The sequence below is a fragment of the Ctenopharyngodon idella genome, chromosome 16, assembly GCF_019924925.1.
Source record: "Ctenopharyngodon idella isolate HZGC_01 chromosome 16, HZGC01, whole genome shotgun sequence".
Lineage (NCBI taxonomy): Eukaryota > Metazoa > Chordata > Actinopteri > Cypriniformes > Xenocyprididae > Ctenopharyngodon > Ctenopharyngodon idella.
In genome coordinates, this window is record NC_067235.1 from 32,817,605 (window position 1) to 32,832,500 (window position 14,896).

The window sequence follows — 14,896 nt, forward strand, 5'->3', positions numbered from 1 at the left end:
TTAAGAAAATAAATAGGGTTGATTTTTATTTCATGTCAACTCCAGTGTTTTCTCAACCTTTTTTTTTTAATTTACTGTAACTTGTCAACTGGTGGGTTCATACAGTTGTCACTAAATCCCTAATAAAATAAATAACATTCTGTGGTTGTTTCTCTCAGGTACACACCCGTGGGCCGCTCATTCTTTTCTGCCCCGGAGGGCTACGACCATCCTTTGGGTGGAGGCAGAGAGGTGTGGTTCGGCTTCCACCAGTCTGTTCGGCCAGCCATGTGGAAGATGATGCTCAACATTGACGGTGCGCACCCTTTGAGTTTCCTGACGAGGCTTAGCCAGGGTGGACAGCATGTGTGTTAGCACAGAGTGTGGGAACTGTTCACACTGTTGCCGTGGGGATGAAGGGCTGAAAGATGGCGGGTGGGGGTTTGTTTGATTGAAGGGGGGCGTTAAATGAGTCTCGCTTTCTCTCTCTCTCTCTCAAAGCTCACCAGTTCTGTCTCTCAGTCTGCATGTTTCCCGCTCTCAATCTCTCACAAGTCAATTGGTTGCATCGCCTGCTCCTCCCCCTCCTCACTAAAGGGCAGGGAAAAGTCTAACCGTCTGAAATCATCTCTCCTTTCACTAGCTCATTGTAACATTTATAATGGAGTGAATGGGCTCAGAAAGAGCGCGAAAGATCAGCTTTGAGTTCACATTAACATTTGTGTTTGTTTTCTCACAGGACTAATAAAGAGCAACATCTTTATTGGACCAGATATTTTAGTACGCTGAAAGTTTTGTGAAGTCAAATTAGAAATGGGGGGAGAACCTACAGCTAAACACCCAATACAGGGCTTTACACTTACTTTCTTCCCAAGGAGCACATGTGCTCCTAATTTTAACATTTTAAAGAACTTTAGGGGTGCAGTGAAATTTATCAAATCATTTGTTTTTTCTTAATAAAGGGGTACGAGGAGACGTTTACAAGCAAAATCATTTAATTTATTTGAATACAAAAAGTACACTAGGTTTTTAAATATTTATGCTTCAAACTGCATTTATTTAATTACGGAATTATATGTATTTTAAACATTGAATTAAATGTCAGGTTTACGAAATATGAATAATAACCTGAAAGAAAAAAAATTCTGCATAATTTGGAACTTTAACTATAAACAAGCTCATAATAAACTGGGACTCTTATCTTGAAATGTCTTTACAACTTCCAGCTGCTCAGTCAAAAACCAGCAGCAGATAAAATATGCACTCTTGCAACCATCTAAAACATATTACAATACAAACACCATAAAGTAAACACTGTCATAATTCATCAACAGAAGACGATAAGCGATCGCTTGGCATAAATGTGTAGTATTCATCGATTGCACATTGTTTTGAAACCACAAGCCTGTGGAATGCACAACAGTGCCACGTTACCACATTGTAATGTGCAGAGCTCACATTTATCGAATTAAACCATAGCCTTTTGAATTTTAATAATCACATTAGGCTGATTCCTGTGTTCTGATGCCAAATTTTAGACCTCTTAAAATGATAATTAACCTCCTGGGTCCCTCTGTCCATGTACGAGGATGTTATATTTTAGTAGATTTCTCTGACACCATACATGTCACAGTTTTAACAGTCTGGATGTCCTGTAAAGAGCACGTTCAGAGATACCAAATGTTTGGAGGTTTCACCAGGACAAAAACTTCTCCTTGGTCTTTAAAAATGACTGAATGATCAAATTTAGTGCTCTTATAGAAATATTTTGTAATTATCATTTAAATCGGACTAATTTTCAAACTGTTTATTATAAATCAACATCTCAGGAAAATGTTATGGTTTCTAATGAAAATATGACTTTCTGTTACAAAACAGGGCATTGATTTCATACATGACCTCTGTAGAGGACACCAGGACTTAAATCATGTTTATCAGGCATTTTAGGAGACACAACAAGTGAACAGGGAAGTAAATTACATATCAATATTCCTATGAAAAATTAGATATTATTATGAAAATGTTACCAACTATTACTCCCATTATTACACTTCTTTTTTCATTACGCGTTGCTCCAAGAACACATTAATATGCAAATTAGATACAGTGTATAGATATATTGAATGTATGGCATTTTACCCACATATTGCATAAAGTAAAGTGGTATATCAATTCATTCTGTTATATTTTTATAACATAGTTGAGAATCATCTTTGGTAAAAAAAAAAAAAAAAAAAAAATCCTGAAACCTAAAAATTGATTGGTGAATGAAAACAACAACAACAAAAAAAACATTGTTTTTGCCTATACGTGTGTGTGTGTGTGTGTGTGTGTGTGTATATATATATATATATATATATATATATATAATATAATTTTTATTTTTTTTTTCCCTGTGTAAAAAGTACCTCAATGCTGCCTGTACATAGACATGTATAGGCAAAAACAATGCCTATACATGTCTATATATTTATATATATATATATATATATATATATATATATATATATATATATATATAAAAAATTTTCCCTGTGTAAAAAGTACCTTAATGCTGCTACACCACTGATAAATGGTCTTTTTTCACAGCAGAGAATGTATTGAAAGTTAGTGTGTTTTCATAATGAAAATTTGATTCGTCGTGACCTCTTCTAAATGATGATTTGGACTGCGTTTTCATCCGTTTTCATCTCTTGTCTCGCAGTGTCAGCCACGGCTTTCTACAAAGCACAGCCAGTTATTCAGTTCATGTGTGAGGTACTGGACATCCACAACATTGATGAGCAGCCTCGCCCCCTCACAGACTCCCACAGAGTCAAATTCACCAAAGAAATCAAAGGTATGTGTGCATGTGTGTTCCTGTGTGTTTATGTGTGCTGGGGTTGGACAATGAGACTGAAACACCTGGTTTTAGACCACATTAATTTATTAGTATGGTGTAGGGCATCCTTTTTCAGCCAATACAGCATCAGTTCATCTTGGGAATGATAGATACCAGTCCTTCTCAGTGACCAGAAGGATTTTGAGCCATTCCTTTTCCAGGTCACTATGTGATGCTGGTGGAGGAAAACGTTTTCTGACTTGCTTCTCCAAAATAGCTGGTGACTGTTCAGGTCATGGGAGATGTTCAACTTTCATGTTCATCAAACCATTCTGTCACAAGCTTTTGCTGTGTGTATTGGTGCATTATCATGCTGATACACAACACCCCCTTCAGGGTACAATGTTTGAACCATTAGGTGCACATGGTCCTCCAGAATGGTTCGGTAGTCCTTGAGGTTGGCATATATAGGCGTGAAACCTCCAAAACTATATTGGCCAGTGTTTCTGATTCATTGTCCAGCCCCTGTATGTGCTTGTCTCTTTCTCATTGGCTGGTTTATGTGCAGGTCTGAAGGTGGAGGTGACACACTGCGGAACCATGCGGAGGAAGTACCGGGTCTGCAATGTGACCCGCCGCCCTGCCAGCCACCAAACGTTAGTCAAACCGTCGGAGGAAGTGAAGCGTGTTATGCCGATACATTATATTGATTATCTATCTATCTATCTCATATTTTTTTAAATTATATATTTTAATTGTTTTTACATTTATTTTCATTGTTTTTTGCATTTATTTTTTTATATTTTAATTTTTTTAATTTATTTTAATTGTTTTTATTTAATTGTTTTAATTTATTTTAATTGTTTTTATTTATTTTAATTTTTTTAATTTTTCAATTGTTTTTTTTATTTCAGTTGTTTTTTAAAATATTTTAATTGTTTATTTATTTTAATTGTGTATTTTATTTTTTTAAATTTAATAAATAAATTGAAATCTATTTACATTTACATGAATTCTATCTTACATTTTCCTCATAATTATCATTAAAGCATTTTTCTTTTCTTTATACTTTTAATGATGATTCTTATCACTGTAATAAAATTACGTATTATGTAGTATATTTTATTGTTGCCACATGACCTCATCACAGTGCATGCAGGATATTTGCACATTTCACAATATGCATAGTGTGTACTGCTGAAACAGTAGTGCGCTATTCCAAACATAGCCCAAATGTTTGGACTGAAGGAGGCAGTTTAGCTCTGCTTTTTTGATGCCCTCTAGTGGTGGTTTGTTGTTTGATCAAGTTTCCTGATTTCTTCCAGGTTCCCTTTGCAGTTGGAGAATGGCCAAACTGTAGAACGAACAGTAGCTCAGTATTTCAGAGAGAAGTACAACCTGCAGCTTAAATACCCCCACCTGCCCTGTCTACAGGTGGGCCAGGAGCAGAAACACACCTACCTGCCCCTGGAGGTGAGTCCTGTCATCCGCACCACTGTGATGGCCATAGATGACGTTCTCTGTTCTTATATGGTTTGCTGTTCTCGTAGGTGTGTAACATTGTAGCAGGGCAGCGGTGCATCAAGAAACTGACAGATAATCAAACATCCACCATGATCAAAGCCACGGCACGATCAGCACCAGACAGACAGGAGGAGATCAGCAGACTGGTGAGTGTCACTTACTGGTGCCTTTAAAGTGATTTATTTTGGTGTCATTGAGAGACTATTATAGTTTTTATTAATGTTTTGAATTTGTTTTGATATTTTCCATTTTAATTTTAATTAAAGTTTTATTTTTTTATTATTTTTTTTTTTTTATTAACTTTAGTTTTAGTTATTTTTGTACATCAAGTTACAGGGTTCATACACAGGATAGAAAAGTATGGAATTTGATTTCTAGGTATGGAAAAATATATGTGCTTCCATACTATTGCCCCTATTTTATTTTCTAAAATATAGTTTAGTGAACATATGAGAGTGGATTATTTATAGCTGAATGTTTACAGATGACTGCACTATATACTGAATATCATGCTGAAAATAATGCTATATGGGTGTATGGAGTGATAATCCATGATAAACATTTTTAGCAGTAAATTTCTAGTATAGCAAACATTATTATACTGGATGGTAGGGATTTAACGGTACACAGAAGTCATGATTCGGTACGTACCTCAGTTTTGGGGTCACGGTTCGGTACGATTTCAGTACAATAGGAAAAATGGTCACACTTTAGTTTAGGGTCCAATTCTAACTATTAACTATAACTTTTGCCTCAAACCCCTGATTACTGCTTATTAATGGTTAGTAAGGTTGTTGCCAAGTTTAGGTATTGGGTAGGATTTAGGGATGTAGAATATGATCATGCAAAATAAGGCATTAATATGTGCTTTATAAGTACTAATAAACAGCCAATATCATAGTAATATGCATGCTAATAAGCAACTAGTTAATATTGAGAATTGGACCCTAAACTAAAGTGTTACTTACCAGACAAAGCAACAAATCCACAATGCTAGGTTTCTTTTATTTTATTTTGAACAGACTGTAGTGCAAATCACAGTTTGTTTCACCTAGCTGCATTTAGTCCACTAGTTAGTACAGTACAGCCTCCTGTGGTGTATTAAGCACTAAGCAGTAAACAGAATGCACACTTGCATAGCTCTTTTTTTTTTTTGTAGGGCTGATAAAAACAAAAAGGTATTTGGTCACAATCAACTACAAAACTGAAAAACATCTTGTGTTTTAAAAGTACAAAATACATACAATAATGAAAAATAAAACGTGTGCATTAGGAATGTTACAATTTGCTCCACTTAAACAATATTTAAACATTCAAAGCTTAAGTCCAACCCTCCTATACTTACATGTCCACGTTCCACTCCATTTCATATATACATCGATCAGGCATAACATTATGAGCACTGACAGGTGAAGTGAATAACACTGATCATCTCTTCATCACGGCACCTGTTAGTGGGTGGATATATTAGGCAGCAAGTGAACATTTTGTCCTCAAAGTTGATGTGTTAGAAGCAGGAAAAATGGGCAAGCGTAAGAATTTGAGCGAGTTTGACAATGGCCAAATTGTGATGGCTAGACGACTGGGTCAGAGCATCTCCAAAACTGCAGCTCTTGTGGGGTGTTCCCGGTCTGCAGTGGTCAGTATCTATCAAAAGTGGTCCAAGGAAGGAACAGTGGTGAACCGGCGACAGGGTCATGGGCGGCCAAGGTGAGGAGCGAAGGCTGGCCCGTGTGGTCCGATACAACAGGCGAGCTACTGAAGCTCAAATTGCTCAAGAAGTTAATGCTGGTTCTGATAGAAAGAAGTCAGAATACACAGTGCAGTTTGTTGCGTATGGGGCTGCATAGCTGCAGACCAGTCAGGGTGCCCATGCTGACCCCTGTCCACCGCCGAAAGCCCCAACAGTGGGCACGTGAGCAGCAGAACTGGACCACGGAGCAATGAAAGAAGGTGGCCTGGTCTGATCAATCACGTTTTCTTTTACGTCACGTGGATGGCCGAGTGCGTGTGCGTCGCTTACCTGGGGAACACATGGCACCAGGATGCAGTATGGGAAGAAGGCAAGCCGGCGGAGGCAGTGTGATGCTTTGGGCAATGTTCTGCTGGGAAACCTTGGGTCCTGCCATCCATGTGGATGTTACTTTGACACGTACCACCTACCTAAGCATTGTTGCAGACCATGTACACCCTTTCATGGAAACGGTATTCCCTGGTGGCTGTGGCCTCTTTCAGCAGGATAATGTCTCCTGCCACAAAGCAAAAGTTTTGAGGAGCACAACAACGAGTTTGAGGTGTTGACTTGGCCTTCAAATTCCCCAGATCTCAAACCAATCGAGCATCTGTGGGATGTGCTGAACAAACAAGTCCGATCCATGGAGGCTCCACCTCGCAACTTACAGGACTTACAGGATCTGCTGCTAACATCTTGGTGTCAGATACCACAGCACACCTTCAGGGGTCTAGAGGAGTCCATGCCTTGACGGGTCAGGGCTGTTTTGGCCGCAAAAGTGGGACCAACACAATATTAGGAAGGTGGTCGTAATGTTACGCCTGATCGGTGTAAATAACTATAATAATCCAGATGCAGACTTCTGAGGATCTCAAAAGATCTTTCAGCTGTGTATTAAAACCTCTCCCCTCATGTTCCTGCCATCCGTGTGGTCGATCTGAACGAATTCAGGTTACTGTCTGCATTAATGGAGGTCAGCGATTTCAGAGCACTGACTTTATTGCGAGCAGATTAGCTGTGATCTGAACTCTTTACCTCACTCCCTGAAGATTTACAGTCTGCTGCCGCTACCGTCGGTTTTGAGCTAGTGATGTGTGATTGAAGCACTGCTGCTCTGTATACCTTATTAAACTGACAGCCAATCAGGCGCTGAATCAGAGCAGCTGACTGCGTGTTGCCGTGGTTGATTTCTCATTTAGATGGAGAAATCTCCAAACAAGAGCGGAGAGACCGCGTAGGTGGAATGCAACTGACGAGGCCAGTGAAATGTACCAAATGAAAAAGTCTCACTTCGAGACCGTGGTTGAGAGTATTTTTACACTCCGAAGTACAGCAGGATCTAGGCTGGGATCTATATTAGCTTGTGGCAAGAAACGTTTCTGACAAACATCCTGTTTGTTCAGTCAGTCTCAGGAGAGTTTCTTCATTTCAGAGTTTTATGAAGTCTTATATAATCTGAATTATGGCTAATTAAAGCTGCAGTTTTAGCATTTATTAGTTCAAAATTGTTATCATGTCTAGTTTTATTGATTTAAAATATTTGGATGTTTTAAAGGGGACATGTCATGAAAATCTGACTTTTTCCGTGTTTAAGTGCTATAATTGGGTCATTTTGGCTGCGTGAGATTCTCCAGCTTTGTTGTTGTTGAGCAACCGAAGCATGAGCTGTTAAAGCTCCGCCCTCTTCTGGAAAGGGGACCGCAGCTCATTTGCATTTAAAGGGACACACAAAAAATTTGACAAGCTCTAATAAATGATCTGTGGGGTATTTTGAGCAGAAACTTCACAGACACATTCTGGAGACACCAGAGACTTATATTACATCTTGTAAAAGGGGCATAATAGGTCACCTTTAAGATTTATTCATTTTAGGACTAACAGACAGTGATATTTTAGTATTATTTATACATTATTATAGATTACAGTATATTTTCAATTTTCATTGTCATTTTAGTTTGTTTGTGCTTTTGTCATTTTTATTTGTTTTTGTATTTCTGTTAAGCTTGAATTTATTTTTATTTCAGTTTTTATAACTTTAGTAACTTATTTTAGTTAGTTGGCAAAGCAACATTTTAAAGTTTAATTTTTTAACCTAATTTTTTTATTTTATTTTGTTTTATTTATTTTCTTTTCAGCTTTAAAAACAATTTGCAATACTTTTAGTTAACAACAACAACACTGCTAATTGATAAGTGCTAATTATAAACCTAATTATTGTTAAGATAAGTATCTGTTTTACTGTTGTTTTTTGCTTTCTTAACTAATTGTTACAGGTATTTGTAACAATACAAATTGTAACATTTGTAATCCATAATCTTGAGTATTAAACTAAGGTGTGAAAATTGGCCCGCACTGTTTGCGTTTCATGCATGAATGATGTTTCAAATCTATCTATCTTTTTTGATGATGAACTATGCTGTTTTATTCAGAAAACATAAATATAGCATAAATGATAACAGTACCGGAGAACAGCTGTAACATCACAGGCAACGTAAAACACATTTGGTGTATTTTTTTTAAGTAAAGTTGCATGCTGTTTTATGTTTTATGCATGCTTGTTTTATTTAGATGCATTAAAACTAAATGCATTAAAGGTTCAGTGTGTGAATTTTAGCGGCATCTAGTGGTGAGGTTGCGAATTGCAACCATGGCTCAATCCTTCTCACCCCTCCCTTCCGAAGCACATAGAGAAGCTACGGTGGCCGACACAGGACAAAGATGTCGTCGTCTGAGACAGAAAAGAGTAGCCAGTCAAACAATGAGCAGTTTGTCCATTTAGGGCTCTGTAGAAACATGGCGGCACAAAATGGTGACTTCCATGTAAGGGGACCCGCGGTGTATGTAGATAGAAATGGCTCATTCTAAGGTAATAAAAACATAACGGTTCATTATGTAAGGTCTTTATACACCACTGAAAACATAGTTATGTATATTATATTGCATTTCTATCAATAGATCCTCCTAAATATTACACACTGGACCTTTAAAACAGAATGCACTACATATTTAATACAAAATATTTGAGAATCATGTTAACTAGAGGAAAAAATAATTTTAATTTATTGACAGTCTTGCAGAATGTGTCAACAGATGCTTGTCTGTGTATTTCCAGGTGCGCAGTGCTAACTATGAAGCAGACCCTTTCGTGCAGGAGTTTCAGTTTAAGGTGCGAGACGAGATGGCCCACGTGACGGGGCGCGTGTTGCCTGCGCCCATGCTGCAGTACGGGGGCAGGGTGAGCACAGAGCACTTTATGGTACCCTTCTTTTCAATCACCCACATCTCTCTGTGTCTGTCTGTCTGTCTGTCTGAATGAATAGCCTCTCCTGGAGGAACTAACAGCTCCTAATCCCTGCTGCTGTGATGTGTGAAGTGTGGAATAACTCCCAAAATAAACAAGCTTGTAGTGATTTTTCTTGTTGGTTTTATGCACCACTTAAAATGAATCAATGAAAGGATGTTTACTGTAGTATTTGAGTTAGTTTAGTTAGCCTGTTTGTATAGTCTGAGAATGAATTATGATTTTGTGTTATTTTGTGTTATTTTGTACATTTACATGCTTTTTTTAAATGACAGGAGATTGGGGGCAATGGTAACTTATGGTGTAAAAGTGGTTGGAGGCATTTATAACACTTTTATATAACATTTATGCATTTGGCAGAAAGTTACTTACATTGCATTAAAGGTATGAATTTTATTATTTCATTCATACCCTGGGAATCATGTTGTTATATATATATTTGTATATACTATATATTTATAATAATATATGTACTAAAAAAATTGCTAAGCTAAGTCAAGTCTTTAATTAGATACTTCAGTGAGATTAATGTTTATGTATTTTAAATATCTTTCAATTCAGCCATATTATTATTTCATAACCAGTGTTACAATCTCTCCCTCAGCCATGATAAAATCTTGTATGCTACCAGCAACAATATTAGCATCTGCCATTCATGTATTATTTCATTTTTATCCAGCATCCTTGAGATAAAATGGATTAAATTTCAAAAAGAATAAAAATAATGGACATCCAAAAAGTCACTTGTATTTAAAAAATCCTTCTTTTTTTTTTATTAGTTTGAAATGATGTTAGGAAAAGATTTCCTCAGTTTTTTTGATTCACATTGGGCTTAAGGTCTATTAAGATCCTCAACTATTTCATCATTAACGTATTAGCATTTTTTGTCAAATTTCTCGTTTACAGCTTTAGTGACCCTTTTCTAAGTACAAATACATTTTATTCGAACTACAATTGCATAATATTTTAGGATATTAAAACTAAATAGGGTTTTTCACACTTAACTCAGAGTTATTGTCATTCTAAACCCAGCTTTTAACCCCGTTAAACGTTTCATACTTGTGATTTAGAAGCGTTGAGCACCGTTTTTTTTACCCGGGTTATGAAACCCTGCTCTGGAGCAGGATTAGAGCCGCTTTTTCACTGTTAACCCTGCATTACGGTGCCAAATGTGTACAATGTGAAATGATAGTGTTAAAATGTTACGACTAGATACTTAGCAACTGACAGCCAATTGCGTGCCTCATCTTGTTGTGCATTGTACAGTCATGGAAACAAGAAAAGACCATTTTGTTCTTACCTTTATAGTCCGAAAAGTCCGTTCAGGATAAACTTGATAGTACAGTCGGCAATATATAATATGAGGATGCGCAACGCTGAAGCCTTTATGTAAACATGGTGTGCTGCGTTCGCCCAATCAGGGACACTGACACCACAAATATGCAAATAAGGACTTTAACCCATTGTTTAGGGATGTGCAGTGTGAAACGTCAGCTTATGAATACCCAGGATTAATTGTTGACCCCATGAGCAGGGTGAAACATGAAGCAAGATAACCCAGGATTCCGGTTTAGAATGACCCAGGGTTAACTAGTTCAAGTGTGAAAAGCTCTAATGATTCAGTAGGCACAGATTTCTAAAAAACAGTCTACAAATCTGTGGGTGCAGATAATGAATTGGACTACAAACTGCAATACTGAGGCAACAAATCTGAGAATACTGATTGATAAACTTACAATTTTGATATTTACAGATAATTTGATTTAAAAGAAAATGTATAGAAATCTAGTGGATCATGTGCTCAGTATGTGTCATCTTACTAGCTTATGATTGAAGATTTTTTTGTGTTATAATTGCCTCCGTTCTTCCCTATATACAGGCTTGTTTTGTGAAATGTACTTAATGTATTAATTGAGTTTTTCCCTTCAGTCTAGTAATGATTTTCTCTGGGCTACGTCATGTGTTCCAGTCATGTTCAGTTTCAGTATCAGTGGTGTATCTGTGTGCCCTGTGTTTCTGCTCACACACGTCCTGTGCAGCAGATCAACCGTGAGCTGTCGTTACAGAATCGCACTGTGGCCACACCCAGTCATGGAGTTTGGGACATGAGAGGGAAGCAGTTCCATACCGGGGTGGAGATCAAGATGTGGGCCATCGCCTGCTTCGCCACGCAGAGACAGTGCAGAGAAGAGATTCTCAAGTAAGACCTCACGCCATATTCACTGTCAATACTGGCGTACTTAAAGTCCTTGTGAACCGGAAGTTGCAACCAACTTTACTTTAGTGTAGAGGTTTTCTTCGGTACTTTAGTGCACCGAATCTACATCCCTCATTCATAGCAGACTAACATTTGGAGAGGAGTGGTTAAGGATATTCAACCCAAGCCGTCAAACTGACGTCATCAGAGAAGGAACGCCATTCCAGAGCAGAAACAAATTAATTTTAGATTACCACGGCAAACTATTTTTTTTCTGTGTATTAACTTGCACGGATTAATTGTTAACCACAAGACTAGTAATGTGCACTAACAAAGTAGATAGGGTCAATTTTGATTTCATGACGACTTTAAAAGTACATACCTTTCCATCACCAGTAGGGCTGCGCAATTTGGGGGGAAAAATTAATTTAGATTTTTATGATTAAAAATAATTAAAAATAAATAAATAAATAAAATAATCCAGGTATGCTCTGCTTGTTTATAGGGCTGCACAATTTGGCCAAAATGTTGTTTATATATCAATATGGCTATAAAATAATAATTATTATTGTTATTATTAATAATAATTGTAATAATACTGCAATAATTCTTGTTATTATTAATAATTTTAATAATACTGCTAATAATAATAATAATTATTATTGTTGTTGTTATAATTATTATCATCATTAAATAAATATATAAAAAATAAATAAATAAAAAAATAAGAAATGTTGCTATTTTAATTAAAATACATGCCTTTCCATCACCAGTAGGGCTGCACGATTTGGTGGAGAAAAAAATAATTTAGATTTTTCTGATATAAAAATTAAATTAAATTAAATTAAATTAATAAATTCCAGGTGTGCTCTGCTTGTTTGTTGGGCTGCACAATTTGGTCAAAATGTTGTGATTATTTATCAGTATGGCTATAAAATAATAATAATAATTATTGTTATTGTTATTGTTATTAATAATTTTAATAATACCGCAATAATTCTTGTTGTTGTTGTTGTTGTTGTTATTAATAATTTTAATAATACCGCAATTGTTGTTGTTGTTGTTGTTATTAATAATTTTAATAATACTGCTAATAATAATTATTATTATTATTATTGTTATTATTATTATCACTAAATAAAAATAAAAAATATTATTAAATAACACAAAATAAGAAATGTTGTTATTTTAATTAAAATACATACCTTTCCATCACCAGTAGGGCTGCACAATTTGGTGGAGGAAAAAAAGCTAATTGCGATTTATCTAATTAATATAATAATAATAAATAAAATGATTATTATTAAATAAAAAAAATTGCATTTCTATATAAAAGCAAAATAAGAAATTTTAAAATTTCACTGTAAAATAAGAAAATCAAGTATTTAAGAAAAACAACTTTTACATTTACAACTTTTATTTTTTAGGAAAACCACAGAACACAGTGCCGTGCTTCACTCTGAAACGTGCAGCGCATGTGTTATATTTATATTTGATAATCGCACTAAGCCATATGATTATTTCGGTTTTATTTCGATTAATCGTGCAGCCCTAATCTCCAGTGCAGTATGTACTTTACATACTTCAAAGTGTCTGAATTATGTTTGTCCCCACAGGGGTTTCACCGACCAGCTGCGTAAGATCTCAAAGGACGCTGGGATGCCCATCCAGGGTCAGCCGTGTTTCTGTAAGTACGCACAGGGAGCCGACAGCGTGGAGCCCATGTTCAGACACCTGAAGAACACCTACTCCGGACTGCAGCTCATCATCGTCATCCTTCCAGGAAAAACACCCGTCTATGGTAAGAACGTCACGCTCAGAGCCGCCCTCCTGCCGAACGCCTTCAGACTAACAAACACACGTTTGATTTGTGCAGCGGAAGTGAAGCGTGTTGGAGACACTCTTCTAGGAATGGCCACTCAGTGTGTGCAGGTGAAGAACGTGGTGAAAACCTCCCCTCAGACGCTCTCCAACCTCTGCCTCAAAATCAACGTCAAACTCGGTGGCATCAACAACATCCTGGTGCCGCATCAACGGTTTGGAACCATTTTCCCCAGCCTTATTTTGATTGACAGAACATAATCGGCTCTGCTCATTGGCTGTGTTTTTAAACAGGCAGCTGATGCCGTTGATCATTATTATTTATTGCAGGGATTCCCAAATGTTTTTGTCAGCTGAACCCCTCTGACATAAAATGGTTAATGGTCACATGACATGCAAGTAAACAGATAATTATTTAATATTTTGTTTTAATATGTTTTTTTTTTTTTTGTCTTGGATAAGTTAAGTTGCAATTATTTTGTCATATTTCATAATTATTTATTATTATTATTATTATAACTATTATTATTATTATTATTATTATTATTATTATTATTATTATATAGTAGTTGTATGTCTAATTATAAGAAATGAAGACAGCAAATATAGGCTATTACTATTGTAATTGTTTTGTCAGATATTTCTTAACGACATATAACAACAACATCAATAATAATAGTAATAATAATAATAATAATAATACATTTATTATTATTATTATTATTACTATATAGTAGTTTTATCTCTGATAAGAAATTAAGATTATTACTGTTGTAATTATTTTGTCATATTTCTTAACATATAACAACAACATCAATAATACAGTAATAGTATTAATAATACATTTATTATTATATCTATTATTATGAATAATATTATTACTAATATATAATAGTTTTTCTCTAATTATAAGAAATGAAGACATAAATATAGGCTATTAATGTTGTAATTATTTTGTCAGATATTTCTTAAGGACATATAACAACAACATCAATAACAATTGTTGTTGTTATATCATTAAGAAGTATCTGACAAAATAATTACAACAGTAATAGCCTATATTTCTTTCTTCATTTCTTATAATTAGAGAAAAACTATTATATATTACTATATAACATATAAAACTACTATATAATAATATTATTATTATATCTATTATTATATAGTAGTTTCATCTTTAATTATAAGAAATGAAGAAAGAAACATAGGCTATTACTGTTGTAATTATTTTGTCAGATACTTCTTAATGATATAACAACAACAATAATAATAGTAATGATAATAAGTTTATTATTATTATTATATCTATTATTATAACTATTATTATAACTATTATTATTATTACTGTATTGTAGTTTTATCTCTAATTATAAAAAATGAAGACACAAATATATAGGCTATTACTGTTTTTATTTATTTATTATTTATGTCTTAAATTCGCAAGTGTTCAAACCCTCAAGCTTTTAATATTTCAAATCCTCTAGCTTTTATTTTGGTGGAATACTGATTTACTTTTACATT

The 14,896-nt window shown here is 35.2% G+C and overlaps 1 protein-coding gene across 3 annotated transcripts in view; it reads left to right on the forward strand.

Annotated features, from left to right (window-relative positions):
• LOC127496959 (protein argonaute-3) overlaps positions 1-14,896 on the forward strand; it is a 48,873-nt gene that overhangs the window by 20,828 nt on the left and 13,149 nt on the right. For 2 of the 3 annotated variants that reach the window (XM_051864989.1, XM_051864987.1), the window contains exons 5-13: positions 159-295; positions 2,684-2,818; positions 3,369-3,456; positions 4,126-4,273; positions 4,351-4,470; positions 9,169-9,312; positions 11,424-11,557; positions 13,171-13,355; positions 13,431-13,590. In XM_051864989.1, coding sequence (XP_051720949.1) covers positions 159-295; positions 2,684-2,818; positions 3,369-3,456; positions 4,126-4,273; positions 4,351-4,470; positions 9,169-9,312; positions 11,424-11,557; positions 13,171-13,355; positions 13,431-13,590 — 1,251 coding nt within the window. The remainder of the gene's footprint in view (positions 1-158; positions 296-2,683; positions 2,819-3,368; positions 3,457-4,125; positions 4,274-4,350; positions 4,471-9,168; positions 9,313-11,423; positions 11,558-13,170; positions 13,356-13,430; positions 13,591-14,896) is intronic. The other variant, XM_051864988.1, reaches the window with a different exon arrangement.